At 44.2% G+C, this 23,836-nt stretch overlaps 1 protein-coding gene across 2 annotated transcripts in view; it reads left to right on the top strand.

Annotated features, from left to right (window-relative positions):
- The window catches only part of PLCH2 (phospholipase C eta 2), a 326,994-nt gene that overhangs the window by 12,411 nt on the left and 290,747 nt on the right, over window positions 1-23,836 (top strand). For both annotated transcript variants that reach the window (XM_081201387.1, XM_081201388.1), the window contains exon 2: window positions 2,986-3,651. In XM_081201387.1, coding sequence (XP_081057513.1) covers window positions 3,564-3,651 — 88 coding nt within the window. In that variant the 5' untranslated portion in view covers window positions 2,986-3,563. The remainder of the gene's footprint in view (window positions 1-2,985; window positions 3,652-23,836) is intronic.

Genomic DNA, 23,836 nt, shown 5'->3' with positions numbered 1-23,836 from the left:
TAAACTATTTAAGGTTCAGCTTTTAAAAGGCTGAACTGATTACACACCTGGCCTGGTGCAATGTTGCCATTGATAACCTTTTCTTTTTCTTCTTCCATGAATTGGTCTAAACACCCTTTCAAAGGTGCCTAAAAGTTGGTGGTCATCACATCATTTTTTGTAGTACAGTCGTACCTTGGTTTTCGAACAACTTAGTTCTCGAACGTTTTGGTTTCCAAACGCTCCAAACCCGGAAGTGTGTGTCCCGGTTTGCAAACTATTTTTGGAAGCCGAATGTCCGGCGCGGCTTTCGCAGCTTCTGATTGGCTTTCAAAGTATGTTGTGTTTGGTTTTGATCTGATATGCTTCTTCATCTCATAACTTGCATGTGCCATGTGGTTTCCCTTCCTTCCCCCGCTGCTTCTGTACATGCTATGCATTGCTAATTTACAATGAGAAGATAAGCCGGAGCCGCTCCAAGCCCCTACTAGCCTTGATACGGCAAATGTTGAAACACAAAATGGGCATCTTTACACACAAGTCTCCTAACATTTTCTTTCCACTGATGAAAGAGCGATTGTCTGTTGGGCTGTTGGGTAATTAGATATGCCTCTACATCTTTGTAGGTTGGGACACAAAGACCTCATTCCTTTTCCCCCAGGCACTGTTGCGGGGGTCAAGATGGGAGGCTGTGTTTTGAACATGGTTTGGTAAGGTGTGTCATTTTTAGGGGGTGAAAAACAATGGCATTAAGGAGAGGTAGGGAAGTGTATAGAGCTTTTCATACAAAAGGTTCAGTTCCTGATATCTTCGAGTAGGGCTGGGAGTGACTCCCTTTCAGAAATCCTGGGGAGTTGTTGCCAGTCAGTGCTAGATAGACAAATGCTCAGCTTCCCCTGTTCCTAGGTGATGCGGGCAGGAGCTCACTACCCTATCAACAAGGTAACAGATACCAAGACAGGAGGAGCTCCAACCATCTTAGGAGGTGACGGAGATGTGCTCCCCTTCTTGTGGGATATAGCAGCTATGAAGGATTTGGGAAGGAAGCAGGAAGCAAGCCTCAGCCAAGAGGGAAGAAGGGCGGGATAAAATCAATCAATCAATCAGTTGATTTTTAAATTATTTATTTAAGGGCTGGAGGCAGCTGGGCTAGAGAGGCTTCTCCTAGTGCTCAGCTGGGTGTTTGAAAGCGGAGCTGAGGAGGAAGAGAGCTCCCCTCTTGACAGAACCACATTCCTGCATTCTCTTGTCAAATCCTTCTGCTACTCCTTTCACTTGACTTTGTAATTCTGTTGTCGCTTGTTCGTAAACATTTTGCATTTTTGGGGTGGGGGAATTCCCAAGTGGTGAGTTCAAGTCAACACACTCTTTTTATCTCTCTCTCCTCCCACCCTGTCCCAGTTCTGAAGCTTAGCTGTCCCCTTGACTTATTTGTTGGAAGCTGGCCAGAGTGGCTGGGGCAAGCCACCCAGATGGGCAGGGTACAAATAATAAGCCCCCTTATTGTTGTTATAAGCCCCCTTATCTCCCCTGCAGCAGCTGCCTACAACTCCTCCCTATCCCTGGGCCCCGTGTGATGTTTCAAAATGCAGCATTTGCTTTTTCTTGGAGACCAAATAAGAAGCTTTTATTTTTTCTGGGGATGGCAAGAATTGGGAGTTGGTATAATGATCTCTCTCCACCCACCCCTGGTGCTCAGAGAACTGCCATTGTTCCAACTTGGCTCCAACCCCCTGTTTGGAAAACACAGCTGTTTGGGATGGGCGCTTGAACTGCAATACTTCATTCTGATGGAATCTCCTGCTTGAGAACAAACCCTTAAGCAAACAGTTGACTGTGCTGACAAATCCCTTGGGATTTGCCCTTCCCCATCCCTGCCTCCTTCTGTGGCATCCTAGGTAGGCAGATGCACACCTGGAGATACAGGCAAGATGTGTGGGTACAGAATAGGGACTGGGGGGAAGGGAAGAAATTCAATCCAGCCCGCATTTTAACGGCGAACCCACCCATGCACATGTCCTGAAACAATATGCAAACTGAAAAACAGCTATCCTTTGAAATTTGCGCTCACAGCAATGTGAATGAGTTAGCAGGGCAGGATACTAATACAGTGGTACCTCGGGTTACAGATGCTTCAGGTTACAGACTCTGCTAACCCAGAAATAGTACCTCGGGTTAAGAACTTTGCTTCAGGATGAGAACAGAAATTGCTTGGCAGCGGCAATGTGAATGAGTTAGCAGGGCAGAATACTAATACAGTGGTACCTTGGGTTACAGACGCTTACAGACGCTTCAGGTTACAGACGTTTCAGGTTACAGACTCTGCCTCAGGTTACAGTACCTCAGGTTAAGAACTTTGCTTCAGGATGAGAACAGAAATGGCGGCAGTGGGAGGCCCCATTAGCTAAAGTGATCTTCAGGTTAAGAACAGTTTCAGGTTAAGAACGGACCTCCAGAACGAATTAAGTTCTTAACCTGAGGTACCACTGTATTTAAATAAATTAATACTATATTGGGGCAGGGGGGATTGTGAGAGATTAAGGTGCCAGTTTACACCTGGAGTCAAACCTGGGCTAGAACTTTGGAAAGGGAGAGGAGGCTTGCTTCTTGATGGGCAACTGGGAAGACTCTTGCCTGCATACTTTCTCTCCGGTCTCTCCACAACTGAAAGGGACTAGAGATTGTAAGAAGAGTTGAGAATTAAAGAAAAGGTCCCTGAGATAAACCGAAATAGGTCACCCCTCAGGAGACCACCTTTTTGCTACAACATCACTTCTATAGCCCTGATTCTTCCGGAGAACTCTGTGACTGTTGAGAGTTCTATTTAAGAAGCTGCTATCCTTTTCACCGCATAATAAAGGCTCTCCCACAGAGACAGAACAGGCAAAAGAAGTGTAGTGTAGATAATAAAAAGGTAGCCATCATATATATTTTTTTAAAAGATAAAGAACATATTTATGAAATGCCCAAATGAGCAATACTGATGCATTTTTGTTTTGTTCACAGGTGTGCAACTTGACCCAGGGGAAAGGGGAAAAAGAAGAAGAATCCTTTGCATTTAAATACCCAGTGAACACACACAGTACTCAAAGGCCCCTGGTTTGGAAGACAACGACAATGTGACCTTTTGTTACTGCCCACTCGTGAGTTTTCGCCCTCCTAAGAGGAAGATCGTGCCAGAGAATAGCACTGACGAAAGTCACTGGGCTTGTTGAATCCTGGGCTGCTGATATTTTGAAGGAAGCTTTTATCCAGCTGTTGGGAGACCGCCTTTCACTTAGCTTCAGGAGAACCAATTGCTCAGTGTGCAGAAAATCCCAGGTTCCCTCTCTGATATCTTCAATTAGAAGTCTTTCTGATACAGGGTCAGGAAATACCAGAACAGACAATACTGGACTTAATTGGACCAATGGGCACGAAATAGCTTTCTAAAATCAATTGCAGTGGATTATGTTACTGCTAGAACTGATTTTCATATACCTGAAGTTTCCTGGTGGTGTCTCCTGACAACTGCATACACTTACATCTTGAACGGGTTGAGAAAGACGAGGTCTTCTGCTTTGCTTCTGGCAACTCTGGAAGCCATGCTGGCTGATTTGGGGCAACCAGAAGATTCCTTGTCAGGAAGCATAAACTGCCAGCATTTCCTTTCCACAAATGTCATCACAGTAGGTAAGTCAAACAGAGCTTTCTGTTGTATGCCTATAAACTACCATTTGTCTGTGGAGAAGCAAAGACTGCCTCCAGGACTTATTTATGTGTAGATTGGGTGGCCTCCCGCCATGTTCAGGTTGTCGAAGTGCCACAAATGACTTGTGTTAGTGTTCTGAGGGCTGATGGAGGGATGGTGCTGGTAATAATTTTAACTACATTTGGGCTATCGTCTTCTGTGGACATAATTGTAAAGCTGTTGCATTATACACTGTGGTTTTGTTTCGTTCTTGCTTTTGGAGCTGGAAGAGAAACATTTCGTTCTGCTGTTGCACAAGAGGTTCCATGGTACTTTGTTTCCAGAAGAGATTCCATAAGCTTGGGGGGCAAGTGGAAGAACAATGTTGCATTTGGCTTTAATTTTCTTTCTTGGTGCTCTATAGCACAAGGTATGAAATAGCACAGAAGATTCATTTTTCCACACGTGGAACTTTGTCTGTTTTTGGACTACAGTTCCCACCATCACTGACCACTGGTCCTGCTAGCTAGGGATGATGGGTAGTTGTAGTCCAATAACAGCTGGAGAACCAAGGCCTTAACTCCATGTCCTTTTGCCTCACAAGCTGCAGCTGACTGATGTGAGATTGGACCTTCTCAGATTAGATGCCCAGATTGTGGAAAGACCTCTCCAGACATCCTTTTTATGGGCGATTTGTGCTCATTGATAGTATTGAGGTGGTCATATGTGATCTTGCTTTCAATACTGTTTGCACCTGCAAAAGTTTCAAGGTGGACATGCTGCTTTGTTCCCAGTTTGTGCATGTCCTACAACTTGCTTCAGAAATCTTGTAAGCATTCCAAGTTTTTTTTCCTTGTTCTTTTGTTGTGCTGTAGTGCAAAAGTGGTCCTCTGAACAGCAGTAATTTTGGTAACATTGGAGAATGATCACAGAACAACCAGTGAAGTGGAGTGGCATGTGGAGGGTCCCTTTTGAGTTTTAGATGAGCTGTTATGACTTCTTTTTGCTGTGGGCACAGAATAATTTTAACCCCACCCCCCTTTAGCAGATTGGGAGTGTTTTCACTGATTCCATCTTGCACTTGGTTTTGATTGCAATTTTACTTATTTTTGGACTATACTTCTTATCAGACATGTATTCATTATGTTAAGCTGCCTTTGGGATGGCAATCTAGGGCCTGAAAAGCAGAGTGTAAAAAGAAACAAGTGGGAACTGCAAGAAAAGGCTGCAACATGGAATGCTCTTCCATTATGTCCCATTCCATTCTCTCTCCCTGTTGGTTTTCTGTCTGAGTGTACTTAGTCCTGTGTGAGCTGCTTTGGGGGTTTGTTTGTTTTTGGGTGCTTCTGCATCTCTAAGGTTCCCGCAACCTTGCTGGTATCTCCCTCTTGTACATGGTTGGTACAGTTTTGGATTGTGCAACTCACCCCGAAACAGAAGGAATGATCTCTCTCTATAGAGCGTGTTCTTATATAGAGTTGTATCCAGTGCTCATCCAGCTCTTGGCAAACCCAATAATGGCTGAGGCTAAATGAGACTCATTACATTCACTCTGTGTAGGACTGAGTTGGATACAACCCACAGGTGTTTGTCTGTTTTTTTGTTCTTTTGCTTGCTTGATTAATGCATGGAGGCTATGATTTGTCTTGTGTTTCCAGACTAGTAGGTAGTAGTTTAGAGACTTTTTCTTACAGAGTGCATAAGAATGGGAGCATATCTCTTCAGGGGGTTGACTATATAAACTGTTTTGGCCTATATGTGAGTGGACTTCAAGCTTGCTACCAACACTATAGGGTATTCATGCACCCACCCTTTCCTCCTGAGCTACATTCTGCCCGACTCCACCTTTCATAGCGACTGACTGAGGCATCTTTTATTAGAGCGGATACAATATTTATGTCCACAGTGCTGTACTATGCTCCTATTGCTACCCAAGAAATCTGTTTTTGCTTGGCTCTGTATGTAGACACACACACACACACACACACACACACACACACACACTTCTCCAGATGTTTGCAATAGGCTGACACAAAAATGTGAATTTCAAGCCGCTTGCCTTAGAATTTAATAACCATTTAGTGCAGTCCTAACTATATCTGCTCTGAAGTAAACCACATGGTGTTCAGGTGAGCTTCCTCCCACATAAGAGGGTACAGGATTGTAATCTTATTCTTAGTTTCATGACAAGATTTGTGCCCAGTTCATTTCTGGTGTTCAGACTCTATGGCTGGATCTAATTGCCTTTTCAGATTAGAAGCTGGATGTGTTCTTCTGTCCTGTAGATCTGTACCAAGACTACTCCTTGGTTTATTGGGTTCCTATCCCCATGGAGTCCTCTACCTGATATCCTTTGGATAGAGAAATTTAGCCGGAAACAGCAGCGTTCATTAGCCTTGTCAAAGCCTGTAAGTCTGAGAAATGTAGAGGATCTGATTTAAAATGCTGTTTCTCTCCCTCTTAACTATGTTAAGATGAAATGGTGAATATGTTGATCTGGACACCATGGTTCTAAAAAATGCGGAACATGCTGCATAAGTACTTTTTTTGGAAAAGGGAAATTGTACACTTAAAGTTGTATGTTTTTTCACCAGCAAATCTAGCAATCTCAGCACCTCTGATCCATAACCCAGCTTCCTGGCATGCTACCTTTCTGTGGGCAGATTTTCATCCATGTTCAACCATGCAGCCTTCCAGCACTCCAATGTAATGCTATTTGAAATTGCATTTCTGAACATATAGCTTAGTTCTGAGTTCATATTCTGTGCAAATGTTCTCTCTCTCTCTCTCTCTCTCTCTATATATATATATATATATACACACAGTCGTACCTTGGAAATCAAACGGAATCTATTCCGGAAGTCCATTCGACTTGGTCGCACTGGTTGATGATCTCCGGCGGGCTAGGGACAAAGGTGAGAGCTGTTTCCTAGTTCTGCTGGATCTCTCAGCGGCGTTTGATACCATCGACCATAACATCCTTCTGGACCGTCTTGAGGGGCTGGGAGCTGGGGGCACTGTCATACAGTGGTTCCGCTCCTTCCTCCTGGGCCGTGTTCAGAAAGTGGTGGTGGGGGATGAGTGTTCAGACCCCTGGGCTCTCACTTGTGGGGTGCCTCAGGGTTCTGTCCTCTCCCCCATGCTTTTCAACATCTACATGCAGCCGCTGGGAGAGATCATCAGGGGGTTTGGGCTGGGTGTTCATCAGTATGCGGATGATACCCAGCTCTACCTCTCTTTCAAATCAGAACCAGTGAAGGCGGTGACGGTCCTGTGTGAGTGTCTGGAGGCGGTTGGAGGATGGATGGCGGCAAACAGATTGAGATTGAATCCTGACAAGACAGAAGTACTGTTTCTGGGGGACAGGAGGCGGGCAGGTGTGGGGGATTCCCTGGTCCTGAATGGGGTAACCGTGCCCCTGAAGGACCAGGTGCGCAGCCTGGGAGTCATTTTGGACTCACAGCTGTCCATGGAGGCACAGGTTAAATCCGTGTCCAGGGCAGCTGTGTACCAGCTCCATCTGGTACGTAGGCTGAGACCCTATCTGCCCGCGGACTGCCTTGCCAGAGTGGTGCATGCTCTGGTTATCTCCCGCTTGGACTACTGCAATGCGCTCTACGTGGGGCTACCTTTGAAGGTGACCCGGAAACTACAACTAATCCAGAATGCAGCAGCCAGACTGGTGACTGGGAACGGCCGCCGAGACCATATAACACCGGTCTTGAAAGACCTACATTGGCTCCCAGTACGTTTCCGAGCACAATTCAAAGTGTTGGTGCTGACCTTTAAAGCCCTAAACGGCTTCGGTCCAGTATACCTGAAGGAGCGTCTCCACCTCCATCGTTCTACCCGGACACTGAGGTCCAGCACCGAGGGCCTTCTGGCGGTTCCCTCACTACGAGAAGCCAAGTTACAGGGAACCAGGCAGAGGGCCTTCTCAGTAGTGGCGCCCTCCCTGTGGAACGCCCTCCCACCAGATGTCAAAGAGAACAACAACTACCAGACTTTTAGAAGACATCTGAAGGCAGCCCTGTTTAGGGAAGCTTTTAATGTTTGATGTATCATTGTATTTTAATATTCTTTTGGAAGCCGCCCAGAGTGGCTGGGGAAACCCAGCCAGATGGGCGGGGTATAAATAATAAATTATTATTATTATTATTATAAAACATTCAGAAACCAAAGCGTTGCTTCTGATTGGCTGCAGGAAGCTCCTGCAGCCAATCAGAAGCTGCAGAAGCCCCATCAGACATTTGGCTTCCAAAAATAGTTCGCAAACCAGAACAGTCACTTCTGGTTTTGTGACATTTGGGAGCCAAAACGTTTGGGAACTAAGCTGTTCCAAAACCAAGGTACGTGCGACTTTACTATGTCTGTCTGTCTGTCTGTCTGTCTGTCTATTGGAGGTGTTGATGGAGTAGTTTGAGCAGTTAAGTCAACTGTAGTGTGACATGTCCAACTTGATCAGTTAGTTTTATCCCCAGGTTTTCTCATTTTGGCTGTGTGTGAATATGTTCCATGCTAAAAGGGATGCTTCTAGCACCAACACTTTGGGTAACAGAGAAGCGGTGGTGTGTTTTGTTTTGGCTTCATTTTTGGAAGCTGGCAAATTTATCTTGCTGCGGTGGGGAGGTGGAATCCTGGGAAAACATCAACAATAAATAAACTTCAGGATATTTTCTTTCTTTCAAACGAGATTTTTAGTTGCTGAAAGCCTTCAGGTGGTGGCATGGGATTTTGCTTTCCCCCCTGTTCAGATCCGCCTGGCCTTGAAAAAGTACCGGTAAGTCAGTTAGCAAATAATGAAACTTGTTCTTGTTGAGAGATTTATCCATTAGCTTCCTTCCTTGCAAAGTGTAGCAGGCAGCTGTGGATTCCTGTGGCCAGGAGTATGAGTTGGATTTTCATAGTACTTTCACCACGTCTGCTTAGTTTGGAATAGGGAACCTTTATTCTCATAAAGATCCACAGAAAAGTCAGTTGGGGGTCAGAGCTAATGGTCTATCTAGCTGGAGCCCAGGTGGGGCAGAATATATTCCTCTTTCAGCAAACCCTCTAAGTGGAGATGTTTAGGCCACTTGATATCTGCATTGGGTGTGAATTTATTACACACAGACACACACAATTGGGTTAAATTGTACGCACACAGAGAGACATATACACATTCTGTTTTTATTAATGCAAATGTTTAAGCTTTTTTTGTTACATACACAATTGTTCTGTGTATGTTTTTACTACACTGCAAATCAATTCCGGATGCTTCGTGGGAAAAGATTCATGAATAAATAACAATAATATGAATTTTTATCTTGTAAGCTGCCTTTGAGTTTGCTTTTTTCATGAAGAGGAATGGGGGATATACATTTCTAAGTGATGAAAAATATGGAGCTGCAACTTGAGGACCAAGGCTGTACTTTGGTTAGTTCAGGCAACCCTGATGAGGCACATGTCAAAGATGTTTCTCTAATTGGCAGTGATTCATGGCAAATGGCCACTCTCTCTATATGAACAAATTCATAGGCCATTGGCTCCTGAACACCTAACCCAAGAGATATTGAAGTTCTGCTGAAAAGCCGTTTATAATTTTTTTGCAAAAAGAAGAGGAGGAGGAAATGGGAATTTAGAGTTTGTGATGAGCTCTGCCTTGCTCCCAAGCAGGAAAACCAATAGACCAGTTTTGTGTGTGTGTGTGTCTGAGAGCAAGTGGGTAAGTGAGCCCTATTAACATACTGCCCCTTTCCTTGCTTTAGACTGCCCTTCTCCATTTCTTTAAACAATGACAATACTTCCCTTTGAAGCTAACAGTCACCATGGAAACAGATTACTAAAGGATGCAGCTAAGCATTGCCTTTAAAAAAGAAAGGAGGGGGGGGAAGCAAGTAAGCACAGCCTTTGGTGCTGGGAGCGCAGCATCAGGTTTCTGGCCTTGGGCTTAATCTTGGCGTTCTGTGGAATGGGAAGAAATTGAATGTGCGTTGCGGAGCCGTTTATGAAAGTTTGCCATGCTTGGAAGGGGAGAGGGAGGGTGGCAAGCCATGATTTTGTTGCAGAGAACGGCGCTGGGTTGTCAGATGTAATATTGCAACTCATGCTGGTTCAATTCTGGGGTGATCATTTCATGCAAGTTAACACAGCGAAAAAGAAAGGACATTTCCCCTCTATTTCAACTCTGGTCTGCTTCTAGGCTTGCCTCAGCCACCTATGCTAGTGCTGTACTTTATTTGTGGAATATGAGAACCTCTGAGCATAAGCCCTCCAAGTGCCCCTATTTTCCAGGGACAGTCCCGGATTTACTGAAGCCATTCCAGTTTCTGATTTGATCCTGCTTTTCCTTAGGCCATCCCTGTTTTCGTCGGAGAAATGTTGGAGGGTATGTGAGCATGCGCATAAAGGCACACACAGACACCATCGCATTGCTAGGAATGCAGAACTCAGAAGGCTCACAGGGCACCTCCAGAGTATTTTTGCAGGAGGGAATCAGGCATATGCCAGAACTTCTAAAGTAGAATGAAAAGTCTTGGTCAGGGTCCAGAAACTGCTGTTTTTAGAGGGTGCAAGGTTTGTAGGCTTCTTAAGACACAAAGAGGGCAGCTCTGCACATTTTGTATCAGTTTTATACCAGTTGAACTGACAGAAGCTCCCCCCCCCCAGCACTGGGCACGTTTGCTGGGACTAACAGTCTGGTGAGATCCTAAGCTTCCTTTATGAAACTATAGTTCCCAGGGTTCCCAGGGAGACAAATGATGACTCTTCAATCCGTTTTAAGTGTGTGTTGTAGAAATGGCCCATTGCTAATACAACCGCTACTCATGTTCCCTTCCGCAAGCTATTTTGCCCTCATTATCTTACCCTATCATTGTTGCAGCCATAATTTTAGCAGGGTTTTTTGTTTCTGCTCTCTGTGCATTGTGGCTGCCATCAACAGCAGTGTAACCCACTTTTGCTTTAAATGTTCCATAATGGAAATCGGTCTCTTCCTTTGCTGAATGGCTGTGATCCTACAAGTTCACACTGCTTATTTATTTTTACAAAAGCGAACTCGGAGTCTGACAGTAAGTGTGCTAATAATCCCTTTCTAAAAGGAGGATTAGAAGAAGGGTCAGAAAGCTAACAAAACTTTGTATTATTGACACGGGAACAAGAGGCACGGAAACAAGTTATGTGGCACTGAGTATTGACAAAAACAACTGGGCCAATTCTTAGGAAAAGCGCCCTGCTTTGCTGATTCAGCTAGTGTGCTAAATCTGTTTGCTGAGGACTAAACAGAGCCTTCCCTTTCAGAAGAATTTCACCCAATTTTCCCTGTTAGCAGAGCCTTTGTAATAATGATCCTCTTTGTCTTTTAAATTTATGCTCAGATCTAAATTGATTGGCAGATTACTTAAAATGCTAAGAAATAGTTCCCTGGGGAATACTGTATATTTAGTAGCATTTTTCATAGATGATTTGTTGCAGAATACTGTGACGAACTGTACATTATGTTTGTAGGAAGCTGCCTCATACCAGGGTCTTAGTCTGTTTGCCTGTCTAGGGTAGTCCTGTTTACTCTGAATGGCAGAGACTCTCCAAGTACCATCACCTGGTACCTGACCCTTGTAACTACAGTGGTACCTTGGTTCTCAAACTTAATCCATTCCAGGAGTCTGTTCGACTCCCGAAAACCAAGGCGCTGCTTCTGTTTGGCTACAGAAGCTTCCTGCACTCAAGCAGAAGCTGTGTCAGACGTTCGGCTTCCGAAAAACGTTCGCAAACCAGAACACTTACTTCTGGGTTTGCGGCGTTTGGGAGCCAAAACGTATGAGTACCAAGGCATTTGAGAACCAAGGTATGACTGTAGAGATGTTGGGGATTAAACCTGGCATTCTTTGCTAGCCCAATCGTAGGATTAAGCTGCTGGTGCAGATTACTTCTGGTATATAATGCGTGGATTCAAGCCCAGTTACAGTATTTGATTTGAAAGTTTGAAAACTGTTGAAAAGTAGGTAATTAGACATCTGGGCTATGGAGAATTCCTGCTGCTGTTGAGAGTAGACCACAATTCCTCAACCTGGTTGACTTGCCAGCAGGCCCATCCATGATGGGTGGTGGTCAGAAATGATGGGAATTGCTAGTCCAGCAATACCTGGAGGGCAACTGGTTGGGAAGGCTGGAGCAGGCTTAAGATAGCCTGTGTCGTGTAGTGGATTGAGTGTTGGGCTGGGACCCGGGGTTCAATTCCTGACTCTGCCATGAAAGCTCACTTATCACCCTTGGTCTCTCTGCCCAACCTACCTCACCAGGTTCTTATGAGGATAATGTGGGAAGAGGGGGAATTGTGTACACCAGCTTGAGCTCCTTGGAGGAAAGATAGGACATATCCTTAGGTGCTGGGTGAAAACATTTCTCTTCAACCAGGCATCGGGCTGACTAACATTCTATGGCTACGTTAATCATCTGCATACTATCCTTTGCTTTTTCCTGTAGGACTAATTGCAGTCATTAACGGTCATCAACAGGTTTACCATACCCATTGAGTCAATCACCCATCTCCTACTACCCTCCTGAGAAAAACCCCACCCCACCTTCCCACTATATATATAAGGGTCTGGTGACTTCTGTTTCAGTGTATCTGAAGAAGTGTGTACACACACGAAAGCTCATACCAAGAACAAACTTAGTTGGTCTCTAAGGTGCTACTGGGCATTTTTTAATTTTTAAAATATATATTTTGACTGCTTCAGACCAACACGGCTACCTACCTGATTCCATGGCTTTTAAAACATGTTTGTGAGAGTGGGGATTATTGATTTGTTTTGGTTTTTGCTTTATTATGTAGTATGCATTTTGTGTTCTCATTTTGTATTTTTGTGTTGTGAACCGCCCTGTGATCATTGGATGAAGGGCAGTATTCAAATTTAATTAATAATAATAATAATAATAATAATAATAATAATAATAATAATAATAATAATGGAACAATATAAATGCAATAATAGATAAATCAAAGCACGTTCCCTACCCTATCCCATTCTAGTGTTCGTTCCTTGCGCTTCAGGGACATCAGCTTCAGGTTTCTTTTCCTCCAAAGGAAAGAGGCCAAATTTTCCTTGAGAAATCTCAGTTTTTTTGCTTCTGAAAGGAAGCAAGCCTTAGATCAGAGTTATGCAGTCAAAGCTAGATGATTATATTATCTGTCGTTTCTAGCAGTTTCTTTTAAATGTTCTCTTCCAATTAAGTTTTTTGTGATCTTGCAAAGCTTACCCTCATCGTCTCTCTCTCTCTCTCTCTGTTGTAAATTGGGTTTGGAAGGGATTTGAAAGAGATAATAAGATCATATACATTTTAGAGCTCATATATATATATATATATATATATATATATATATATATATTCACACACAGCCTAACGTCTCCCACAATCTGCTTCCCTACTGAGTATGAGGTTTAAGAAAAGCAATTCCACTGCTTCCCGCATTAATTCCGATTGTCTCCAAGTTTTAAATTTGCACAGTGTGTGAGAGATGTGTCATTTTGGAAGGATGAGCACCTTTTCAGATATATGGAAATATTTTTCAATGGTCTGTTTGAAACCAGTGGGGTGCAGGCGGAGTGTGTAGGAATTGGATTATAAACTAGGCCCCCGTGAATGGGAAGACATAAAAGACTTTTTTGTTGTTGCAGTCTCTTTGCACATTCCATGAAACGTGGGCCACGGGGCAGGCAAGGAACAGCCAGCCTCTTTCAGCAGGATCTGTTGGTCACATTGCTCTGCGACGCTATGAGCACCCACAAGAGTTTGGCTCTTCGGACGTCCTCCCACGAGCAGTGTCTTCTGATTTAAAGCAATCTACCAGGAGAAGGCTTGAAGCTCAGTGGCAAATCTCCTACTTTGCCAACCAAAGACCTCGGGTTCGATCCATGGGATCTGGAGAAATAGTTCACAAAGACCCCTGTTTGATATCCTAGGAAGTCTCTGCCCATGAATGAAGGCAAAACTGAGCTAGATGAACCAACAATCCTGTTCCGTATAAGACAGCCTCTTGTATTCCTCAGGGAATTCATGCAAGCATGCTTTTCAGTGTGGAAACAGCTCCCATATTTTCATAAGGAATAAAGTCAGTGTTCCTTGGCTCCTGCACACAGATGAAAAATAGCAAGGAATTTTTGATTTCAGCATATGTGTCCGGCAGAAATATTTTTTATCCCAAACGTGAATCATAGAGTTGGAAGGGACCCTGAGGGTCATCTAGCCTAACCCACTGCAATGCAGGAACCCTGCCCACAGCCATCCCCAGGTGGACTTGAACCACCAACTTTCTGGTTAATAGCCAGATGCACGGACCCACTGCGCCAAAAGATGAAATCTGGCCCAGCCCTGTTTGTAATACTGAAGTATGCCATACAGCCAGCGCTAATATAATACAGTGATACCACGAGTAACAAACCCTTCAGGTTACAAACTCTGCTAACCTGGAAGAGTTAGCTCGAGTTGAGAACTTTTCCCCAGGATGAGAATGGAAATCGTGTGCCGTCAGCTCGGCGGCAGCAAGAGGCCCCATTAGCAAAAGCACGCCTCTAGTTAAGAACAGTTTCAGGTTAAGAATGGACCTCTGCAATGAATTAAGTTCGTAACTAGAGGTACCACTGTACATGAATGGTAATTCCTGAAAACACAGGAGGCTGTCAGACCACTTATCTAGCTAGTCAGTGTTGTTTACACTGAGCGGCAGCGGCAGCAGCGGATCCCCAGGGTTTCAGTCAGGAGTATTTCCTAATCTTGGGGGTGGTTCTAGGACCTTGTGGGTGGAAAGAATGGGTCCTGCCACTAAGCTTCAGTCCCTTCTGCTAACAGAATTGTGCCGGCACAGCAGCCCAGAGCTATCTTGGAAGAACCTCTCTTTTTTCCTAATACCGTACTCCAAGGTTCTCGAGGAAGCAGGAGATTTGCAGTTCCACTTGCAGTGCAGGCTTCCGTAGCCTCTGCGGTGCCAAGGAAGGGGATGCCTGACATGTCGGGGCACATTGGAGAAATGGGTTTATTTTAATTTGTCATCATCGCTCTGTTTCTTTTTAGACTTGGCAAATTCTGGCATGCAAGAGATGAGAGAGGCAAAGCTAGGAGAGGAAATGAGGCACCTAATACCTGACAAATGAGAAGTTCAGGTTTTATCAGATGTGATTCATCGTGGAGGGAACAGGAGCCTCTGCCTCCCTAAGGACACAACAGCCGTTGTGATGATGGTGAAGGGAGAAAACCAGCCCCGTAATGGCAGGAGCGGATTGGGAGTTGGCCTTATGTACATTCACTCCCACCCAAAGGAGGGGATGTGGTTGTGTGAGCAGCTTGTGTCCAGGCTGCTTCTGCAGTGGATGAAAGCAGCTGGCTTTGGATGTCCCCCCCCCCACTTTGCAAAAGGGACATATCAAATGGCCCACCTTACATAAGATGAAAGCTGTAAAACAATGTTGCAAATTAAATTAGTAGCAGCCAGTTCAGCATAGCCTTCCCTCGTGAGGATTTGCTAATCTTCTGCCCTCGAGAGATGCCTAAATTGCAAGGAGGTTGTTTTTTAAATGGTTCTGTTTCTAACAATTTTCATTGCTGTAAACTGTCTTGGTTGACTTCTTTTGATAACCCTGCTGTATTAATTAACAAAAGAAAATGAATTAATGACAACTGCTAGCTCTGTAGGCTAGGAAACTCCTGCTTGCACTTTTTTTATTATTTTAAAGAAAAGGGGGCAAAGCATCTACTTTGCATGCAGAAGATCCCAGATCTCCAGGTAGGGTTGGGAGAGACTCCCTGTCTGAAATCTGGGAGAGCCACTGCCGATCAGTCTAGACACAGAGCTGAGCAAGAAGGACCAGTGGATCTGACTTTCTATAAGGCAATTTTCTAGGTTCCTATGTTGTTCTTCAATGCAGTGTGATTAACAGCAGGGAAGTATTAGTTGGCTTCTAGGCAGAGTAAGTGGCTGTGTCTCAAAATCCTTGTAGGATTTTTTACATTGTAAGAAGAGCAAGTTTTTTTTAAAAAAAATTTTTTTTATTGGTTTTCAACATACAAAATTATAAAACATACCACACAATTTATCACAAATACATTCTTATTGGACTTCCATCAGCACCTCTGATAATCCTCCGTCTTAATCATTTCTTACGCATTTCCTAACTTAATATTGCCTTTGCATTCATAACATATCACGTCTCCTTCTCCATTTTTGCAATATTTCTAATATTATTCCTCACAGAGCTTCTTGCAAACTTACAAACGTTGTCTGATCGTCACAAATACTTTTCAAATAATCCGTAAATTTACTCCAGTCCTCGGTAAACTTCTGGTCCCGCCGGTTTCGGATCCTTCCCGTTAGTTTGTCAAGTTCCGCATAGTTTATTAATTTCATTCTCCATTCTTCCATCATTGGTAATTCTTCTTGCTTCCATTTTTGGGCCAATAGTATTCTTGCTGCTGTTACTGCATATAATAATAATAATAATAATAATAATAATAATAATAATAAATTTTATTTATATCCCGCCCTCCCCAGCCAAGCCGGGCTCAGGGCGGCTAACAACAATCAAATAAACAATCAAATAATAACACATTCTAAAAATTTTCGTTATAAAAATTAGTTAAAATCAAATTGATGGCAACCGATTAAACAAAATTCTGTGCAGGTTGCCAGAGGAGGGAGTCAGGCTGCGCCCTGACCAAAGGCCTGGCGGAACAACTCTGTCTTGCAGGCCCTGCGGAAAGATGTCAGGTCCCGCAGGGCCCTGGTCTCTTGTGACAGAGCGTTCCACCAGGTTGGAGCCGCAGCCGAGAAGGCCCTGGCTCTGGTTGAGGCCAGCCTAACCTCTCTGAGGCCTGGGACCTTGAGGGTGTTATTATTTGCAGACCGTAGGTTTCTCTGTGGGGCATACCAGGAGAGGCGGTCCCGTAGGTACGAGGGTCCTAGGCCGTATAGGGCTTTAAAGGTTAAAACCAGCACCTTAAACCTGATCCTGTACTCCACCGGGAGCCAGTGCAGCTGGTATAGTACCGGATGAATGTGATCTCGCAGCGAAGACCCCATAAGGAGTCTCGCCGCGGCATTCTGCACCCGCTGGAGTTTCTGGGTCAGTCTCAAGGGCAGCCCCACGTAGAGCGAGTTACAATAATCCAGTCTGGAGGTGACCGTCGCATGGATCACAGTGGCTAGGTGAGGGCGAGAGAGATAAGGGGCCAACTGCTTAGCTTGGCGGAGATGGAAAAATGCCGCCTTTGTTATAGCTGTAATCTGCGCCTCCATAGAGAGGGAGGTATCGAAGATTACACCCAAACTCTTAACGGACGGTGCTGGCACTAATTGCACCCTCGCAAGAGATGGGAGTTGCCCCCTCGATCCCATATCGTCCCGCCCCAGCCAGAGGACCTCTGTCTTCGAAGGATTTAACTTCAACCGGCTCCCACGTAACCATCCAGCCACAGCTTCCAGACATCTGGTCAGTGTGTCTGGGGCCGAGTTAGGATGGCCATCCATCAACAGATAGAGTTGGGTGTCATCAGCATACTGATGGCAACCCAGCCCAAAACTCCGGACAAGCTGGGCGAGGGGGCGCATAAAGATGTTAAAAAGCATCGGGGAGAGAATCGCACCCTGAGGCACTCCACACACCAAGGAGTGACGCGATGACAATTCCCCCCCAAGCGCCACCCTCTGTCCCCGATCAGAGAGAAACGAGCGCAGCCATTGAAGGACTGTGCCCTGGATCCCCACGTCGGCAAGGCAAGAGAAAGCTTACATTCCTTTCTATTTATATTGTTTCCAACAATACCCAAGAGAAATGCTTCTGGTTTCTTTATAAATGTATATCTCAACATTTTTTTCAACTCATTATATATCATCTCCCAGAAGCCTTTCACCTTTTTACATTCCCACCACATGTGATAAAATGTTCCCTCTTTTTCCTTACATTTCCAACATTTATTACTGACTTTATACATTTTTGCTAACTTCACTGGTGTAATATACCATCTATACATTATTTTCATGACATTTTGTAGGATTTTTTTACATTGTAAGAAGAGCAAGCTTGTTTTGAAGGGGAACCAGGAGGGTTGCACAAGAGAAGCCTGGCAGATGTTTGACTGTGTCAAGCTCTTATCCATGGTCTGAAGGTGAATTCTGGGAAGGACTGCTGCAAATAATGCACCTGCCAGCTTTGCTATCTGTTGGAGGGCACTTCTCAAATAGTGTGAATCACCAGCAAACACAAAAGTTGGGCCTCAGAAGGATTTTTATCTTCACAGTGGGTCATTCCAAGAAGGGAAGGGGACTGGTGAGCACACAAGTCTTTCCCAGTCAGCTCCTTCCAGCAGGAAGCGACCTCTGTTTTTCATGGATGATTTTTCCAGGGAGAAAGATGTCAAGAAAGAACTGTGGCCTTTTCAGCATTTTTGTTTTTTAATAATGAAAGTAAAACCTCTTAGCACAATAGCTCTTGGGACCTATCAGTCTGAACTTGGGGAAGGTTTCCTATTCAAGGGGTTAGCTCTCTCATCTCTCCAGTTTTTAGATTGATTATCTACAAAACACTAAGGGAACGGGAAGTGATTTCTATTTTACACATACCAAAGGGTATCTCAGCTGGTTAGAGCGTGGTGCTGATAACTTTGTGGTTTTGCCTGGCCCTAATAAAGATTATGTCATGCTCCAGCTGTTGCCACCATGTTATGAAACTTGAGCAAGATTGTTGGATGAAAATGGGTGGGGTTATGTAGAGTTTGTCATAGCCATTACTACTACTAGCGGCAATCCTTTTTATATATATAATGATATTTATTGAAACAAGAGATTTTTTTAAAAAAAAAATACACACAAAAAAAGACAAAATTACAAAAAGAAAAAAAAGACAGAAACATGAGAAAAAGAAAAGAAAAGATAAAACCATCCTTATCAAATTCTCCAAATTCCATTACCTTCTTTCCATGACCTCCTCCTCCTCCCATCTCTTGTATCTTGATTAATAATTGTCGCAGCAAATCCTTTCCATAATTCATAATATTTTATCATTACGTTACCTTACTCTGTTCTCATTTTATCTTATAGAAACAACCTTAGAGCTTAAAACTTAAATCTTTTTTACCAACTTCTCATAACCATTACCTTTTTGCCTAGTTCTTTAAACATTTTAACAAGAGCCAAGTAATTTCATTTCAACATTTTCCCAACATTCATAAAACATTTCTATTAATTAATAATACAAAAAAGAAGTACAATAAAATAAAAACGATCCAATCTTCTTCCAGCGTCCCCTCCCCCCGGTCCCGGGGTTGTCAGTCTTTTTTGTTTTGTTTTTAATCTGGCACATTAACCTGGTGCCCTTATATCCGAGGCCTTCAAGTCTCTACCATGTCCCTTCCGCAGCTCTTCTTCATATTTTCCTTTCACTCGCGGGAACTCCAGCTTAATAGTGTTTTTGACCCTTTTCAGCAAATCAGCCCCTTTCTCATAGTCCAGACTAAGCTCCATGTGGTGTTTTAAAACATATTTCAGATTCCCTCCAAAATTGGGAGTCCCAACAGCTCCAAACCTCTGGCGGCCCATTTCCAGACTTGGAAAGTCCAAACCTCCCTGCATAGGGGGGTCAATCCAACCCCCCATTTCCAGTTCAACCCAAACTTTATCTTTCCAAGTCTGTTTTTTTCCAAGTTTATTTGTCAAATCCAAAAGCTCACTCTCCTGCTGGGCCGAGAGTCCCTCCATCCCTGGCGTCCCAGGTTCAGCAGGGTCCTCTTCTTTCTGTTGTTCTGTCGTGACACACTCCTGTTTTAGTTCCTGAGTGGGCTCCATATAATTTTCCACTACCTGATCAAAGGCACTGGCAGCTTTTGTCATAAAGTCCACCTTCTGACTTAACTGATCCAATAGGGCACTTATATTACAGAAAGCACCCAACAGTGCTTCTGAAGGCATTGTCCTGCAAGGTCACAAAACTCTTTCCCACAGTTGTAATCAGTAAACAGCAGCAAGTTCCCAGGATTTAGTTACAGTTTCATAACTCCCCTCTAGGGGGAGAAACTTCTGATTGTTCTTTACCTTGAAAACAATAGCAACAGAGTTTCTTCTTTAAGATATTTTGTCCATATTTGTTCTTTTTTTAAAAAGCGAAAGGAAACCATGGAATCACAATGTTTCCCTCCTTTTAACTATCTGTCAAAGCATTTATTTCTGGTCAATGAGCTTCAAACGTCAAATCTGACACCCCGCTCCAGGGTCAGGACAGTGGAAAATTACTTTAACTTTAAATCCGCAGGTTTAAACAACTCAATAAAAATCCCCCTTCTTCTCCTGCTTCCGAAGGGGGGTTCCACAATTGTGAATGATGAAAGACGATCCTTTAAAAGTGATTTTTAAGACTCTAGTTTACGTTGTCTTTGCTTTGTTGTTACTACAAGAAAACGGAAGGGTGACTTCCTGTTTAACCCTTTCCGTTTCAGTACCAAATTAGGGTAAATTTTAGGGTCCAAGTTCCTTTTATTTCGCCAATGCTTGTTTAAAATCCAGGTATTTAGCGTTCCAGTACTCACGGTTAGTTATTTTCAATGCCAAATTGTCCCAGGAAAAAGGCAGCGCTCTCCGGCAACGGCTGTGCGGTTTCGCTCCGCAGAAAAAGCAGTCGACTCACAGCACAGCGCCACTTCCCCCTCTTCACTTCGGAGCCCGTTTCTGGGTTCCTTAGTGGGTTGGGGGGCGCTAAAGGTGCCCGCCGAGTCCCACGGTCACAGGCTTCATCCGCCTGTTATTTTCAGAAGGGTCCCCACTACGTTGCAGCAGAAAAGACTAGTGGCAATCCTGCCCATGTTAGGTCTCTTCAGGCATTCATCGCAAAAGGAGCCTGTGGGAGCATGAGGGGCTAATTCTGATTGGCTAGGATTCCGGTCCCCATGCTGGAAACTCTTTATGCAATGAAGATGGCTTCCTGCAGGCTCACACAATTCTACATTGGTTTGGAAGTACTTTGAAGACTGTGGGTTATGTCCAACATTAGTCCTATTTAAAGCAGACACATTTGAATAATTTAAGAAGGATATTGACAGTTTAAGAAGGATATTGGTGAGCTGGAATGTATGCAGAGCAGGGTGACCAATATAGTAAGGTTCTGGAAGCCAAGCCTTATGAGGAACAGTTGAAAGAGTTGGGTATGTTTAGCCCGAGAGGCGATGTGATAGCCATCTTCAAATATCTGAAAGGACGTCACATAGATAATGGAGCAAGCTTGTTTTCTACTGCTCCAGAGAGTAGGATCCAAACCAATGAATTCAAATGACAAGAAAGGAGATTCTGACGAAACATTAGGAAGAGAGTTTGCAGGGCAGCAGTTGAAGAAGGAGCAAAAAGGGTTTTCTTGTGTGTGTGTGTTTCTTTGTGGCTGATTAGCTGTTTTCCCTGTGTAAAGGTCAGAGGGGGCAGGGTTTCTGTTGAGGCAGGGGATTAGCTGTGGGAGGAGCTTATCAGAGTTTGCAGGGCAGCGGCAGTTATACCCATCTTTTAGATTTAGGGGAGCTAGTCTCAAATGTTTGTTGGGGGAGACCTAGGTTTTTTTTGTGGGGGAAGTTATTTGTCCTGACTTCAAGCTTTTAATGATGGAGGACCTCTGTAGCCACCCCCAACGACACGATCTCAAGATGGAAGGGGAGGAAACAGCTGCAGTCGCCTGCGATTCCTGCGCAATGTTTGCCATCTTGCCAAAGGTTGCAGGCAGCTTTACCTGCAGCAATTGCATGTTGATTGCCCTTTTAAAAGACAAAGTCCAGCAACTGGAGGAACGTGTAGCTACGCTCCAAAGAATTAGAGAGCTGGAGCTCTTCTTGGAAGCAACAGAGCACACCGTCCCCACCAAGGAGGAGACAGGGGACTCCCCTGAGAAGGAGGATAGTTCACCAACACAGGAGCCAGATATATGGAGAAACGTGACTCAAAGAAGTAGGAGGCCCAGGGTTCACTCTGATTGTTTAGAAATACACAATCGCTTTGAGGTCCTCTCCCCTAGCATGGAAGACGAAGAGCAGACTCCATTTGAGGATCTCTCCCTCATTACAGTCGATCAGGTATATGAAGACGAGCAGCAAAGTCAGTCCTCAGGGAATGTGCAGGCGACCTTGGAACGGACAGCTCATGGAAGAACCCCGACCAAACCCAAGAGGAGGCGTGTAGTGGTAATAGGGGATTCCCTACTGAGGGGAACAGAAGCAGTGATCTGTGGGCCTGACAAGATGTCTCGGGAAGTGTGCTGTCTCCCCGGGGCTAAGATCCAAGATGTAACTGAACGACTGCAAGGAATCATAAAACCCACTGACAAATACCCCTTCCTCTTGGTTCATGTGGGAACCAATGACACTGCAAGCAATAGCCTCCAGAAGATCAAAAGAGACTACGAGGCTCTCGGCAGGAAATTGAAGCAACTAAATGCACAAATTGTCATCTCGTCTGTCCTCCCAGTTGAACGACGTGGCCCAGGGAGAGAGGGGAAAATAGTGGAAGTGAACAGCTGGCTTCGCAAATGGTGTAAACAGGAACGGTTTGGATTCTTAGATCACGGACTGCAGTTTCTTGAAGATGGACTTCTGGCAAGTGATGGGCTGCACCTCACAACGGTTGGGAGAAATGTTTTTGCCAAAAATCTCAGAAACCTCATCAGGAGGGCTTTAAACTGACTAATGTGGGGGAGGGAGACAGTGCTCCTGAAGGTAGGAGTCTATCAATTAATGAAGATGATCATCCAAATGTCATAGACCAAATGGAGCAAACAGCACGCGGACCTAGTGGTGGGAGGAAAAAATCCTTAAATAAGAGACACGGGGGAATGATTAATGGACTTCAATGTCTGTACACTAATGCGCAAAGCATGGGAAATAAACAAGATGAGCTTGAGCTCTTGGTACAGCAAACTAAATATGACATAATAGGCATCACTGAAACCTGGTGGGATAAGTCCCACGATTGGAATGTAATAATGGGGGGATACAATCTATTTCAGAGAAACAGACCAGACAAGAAAGGAGGAGGAGTGGCGTTATATGTCAGGGATGTGTATACCTGTGAAGAGATCCAAGATTTAGAACCTCAAAGCCAAAGTGAGAGCATTTGGGTCAAGATTAAGGGAGAGAAGAATAACAGAGACCTCATTGTGGGAGTTTACTATAGATCCCCAAGCCAAACGGAGGACATAGATGATGCCTTCCTGGAACAGATGGCCAAGCATGCAAAAGGAAGGGAGATAGTAGTAATGGGGGACTTCAGTTACCCGGATATTTGTTGGACGTCAAACTCAGCCAAGAGCATAAGGTCAAACAGATTCCTCACTGGCCTTGCAGACAACTTCATTGTCCAGAAAGTGGGAGAAGCAACAAGAGGAACAGCCATTTTAGATCTGGTCCTAACCAATGTTGATGACCTGGTTAGTGGGGTACATGTGGAAGGATCATTAGGCGCGAGTGATCATGCTCTTCTGAAGTTTACTATACAGCGGAAAGGAGCAGCCAAGCATACTAGGACTCAATTTCTTGACTTTAAGAAAGCCGACTTCATAAAACTTAGGGAAGTGCTGGGTGAGATCCCATGGACAGCAATACTAAAAGGAAAGGGAGTTCATGATGGCTGGGAGTTTGTTAAGAGGGAGATAGTAAAAGCACAACGTCAGGCAATACCAATGAGACGGAAACATGGAAGGTGCCTAAAGAAGCCAGGGTGGCTATCTAAAGAACTTTTAACTGAATTAAGATTAAAAAAGGATGTGTATAAAAAATGGAAAAGGGGGGAAACCACCAAAGAGGAATTCAAACAAATAGCCAGCACGTGTAGACACAAAGTCAGAAAAGCTAAAGCACAGAATGAACTCAGGCTTGCTAGAGAGGTTAAAAGCAACAAAAAAGGCTTTTATGGGTATGTTCGTAGCAAAAGGAAGAACAAAGAAACAGTTGGGTCACTCAGAGGAGAAGATGGTGAAATGCAAACAGGGGACACAGAAAGGGCTGAACTCCTCAATTCCTTCTTTGCCTCAGTCTTCTCCGATAAAGAAAACAATGCCCAACCTGAAGAATTTGGAGCAAATGATTCAGCAAAGGAAACACAGCCCAGAATAACTAAGGAGATAGTACAAGAATATTTGGCTAGTTTAGATGTATTCAAGTCTCCAGGGCCAGATGAACTGCATCCAAGAGTATTAA

The sequence above is a fragment of the Podarcis bocagei genome (genome assembly GCF_964188305.1).
Source record: "Podarcis bocagei genome assembly, chromosome: 7".
Taxonomy (NCBI): Eukaryota; Metazoa; Chordata; class Lepidosauria; order Squamata; family Lacertidae; genus Podarcis; species Podarcis bocagei.
This window is presented reverse-complemented; position numbering and strand designations above follow the sequence as displayed.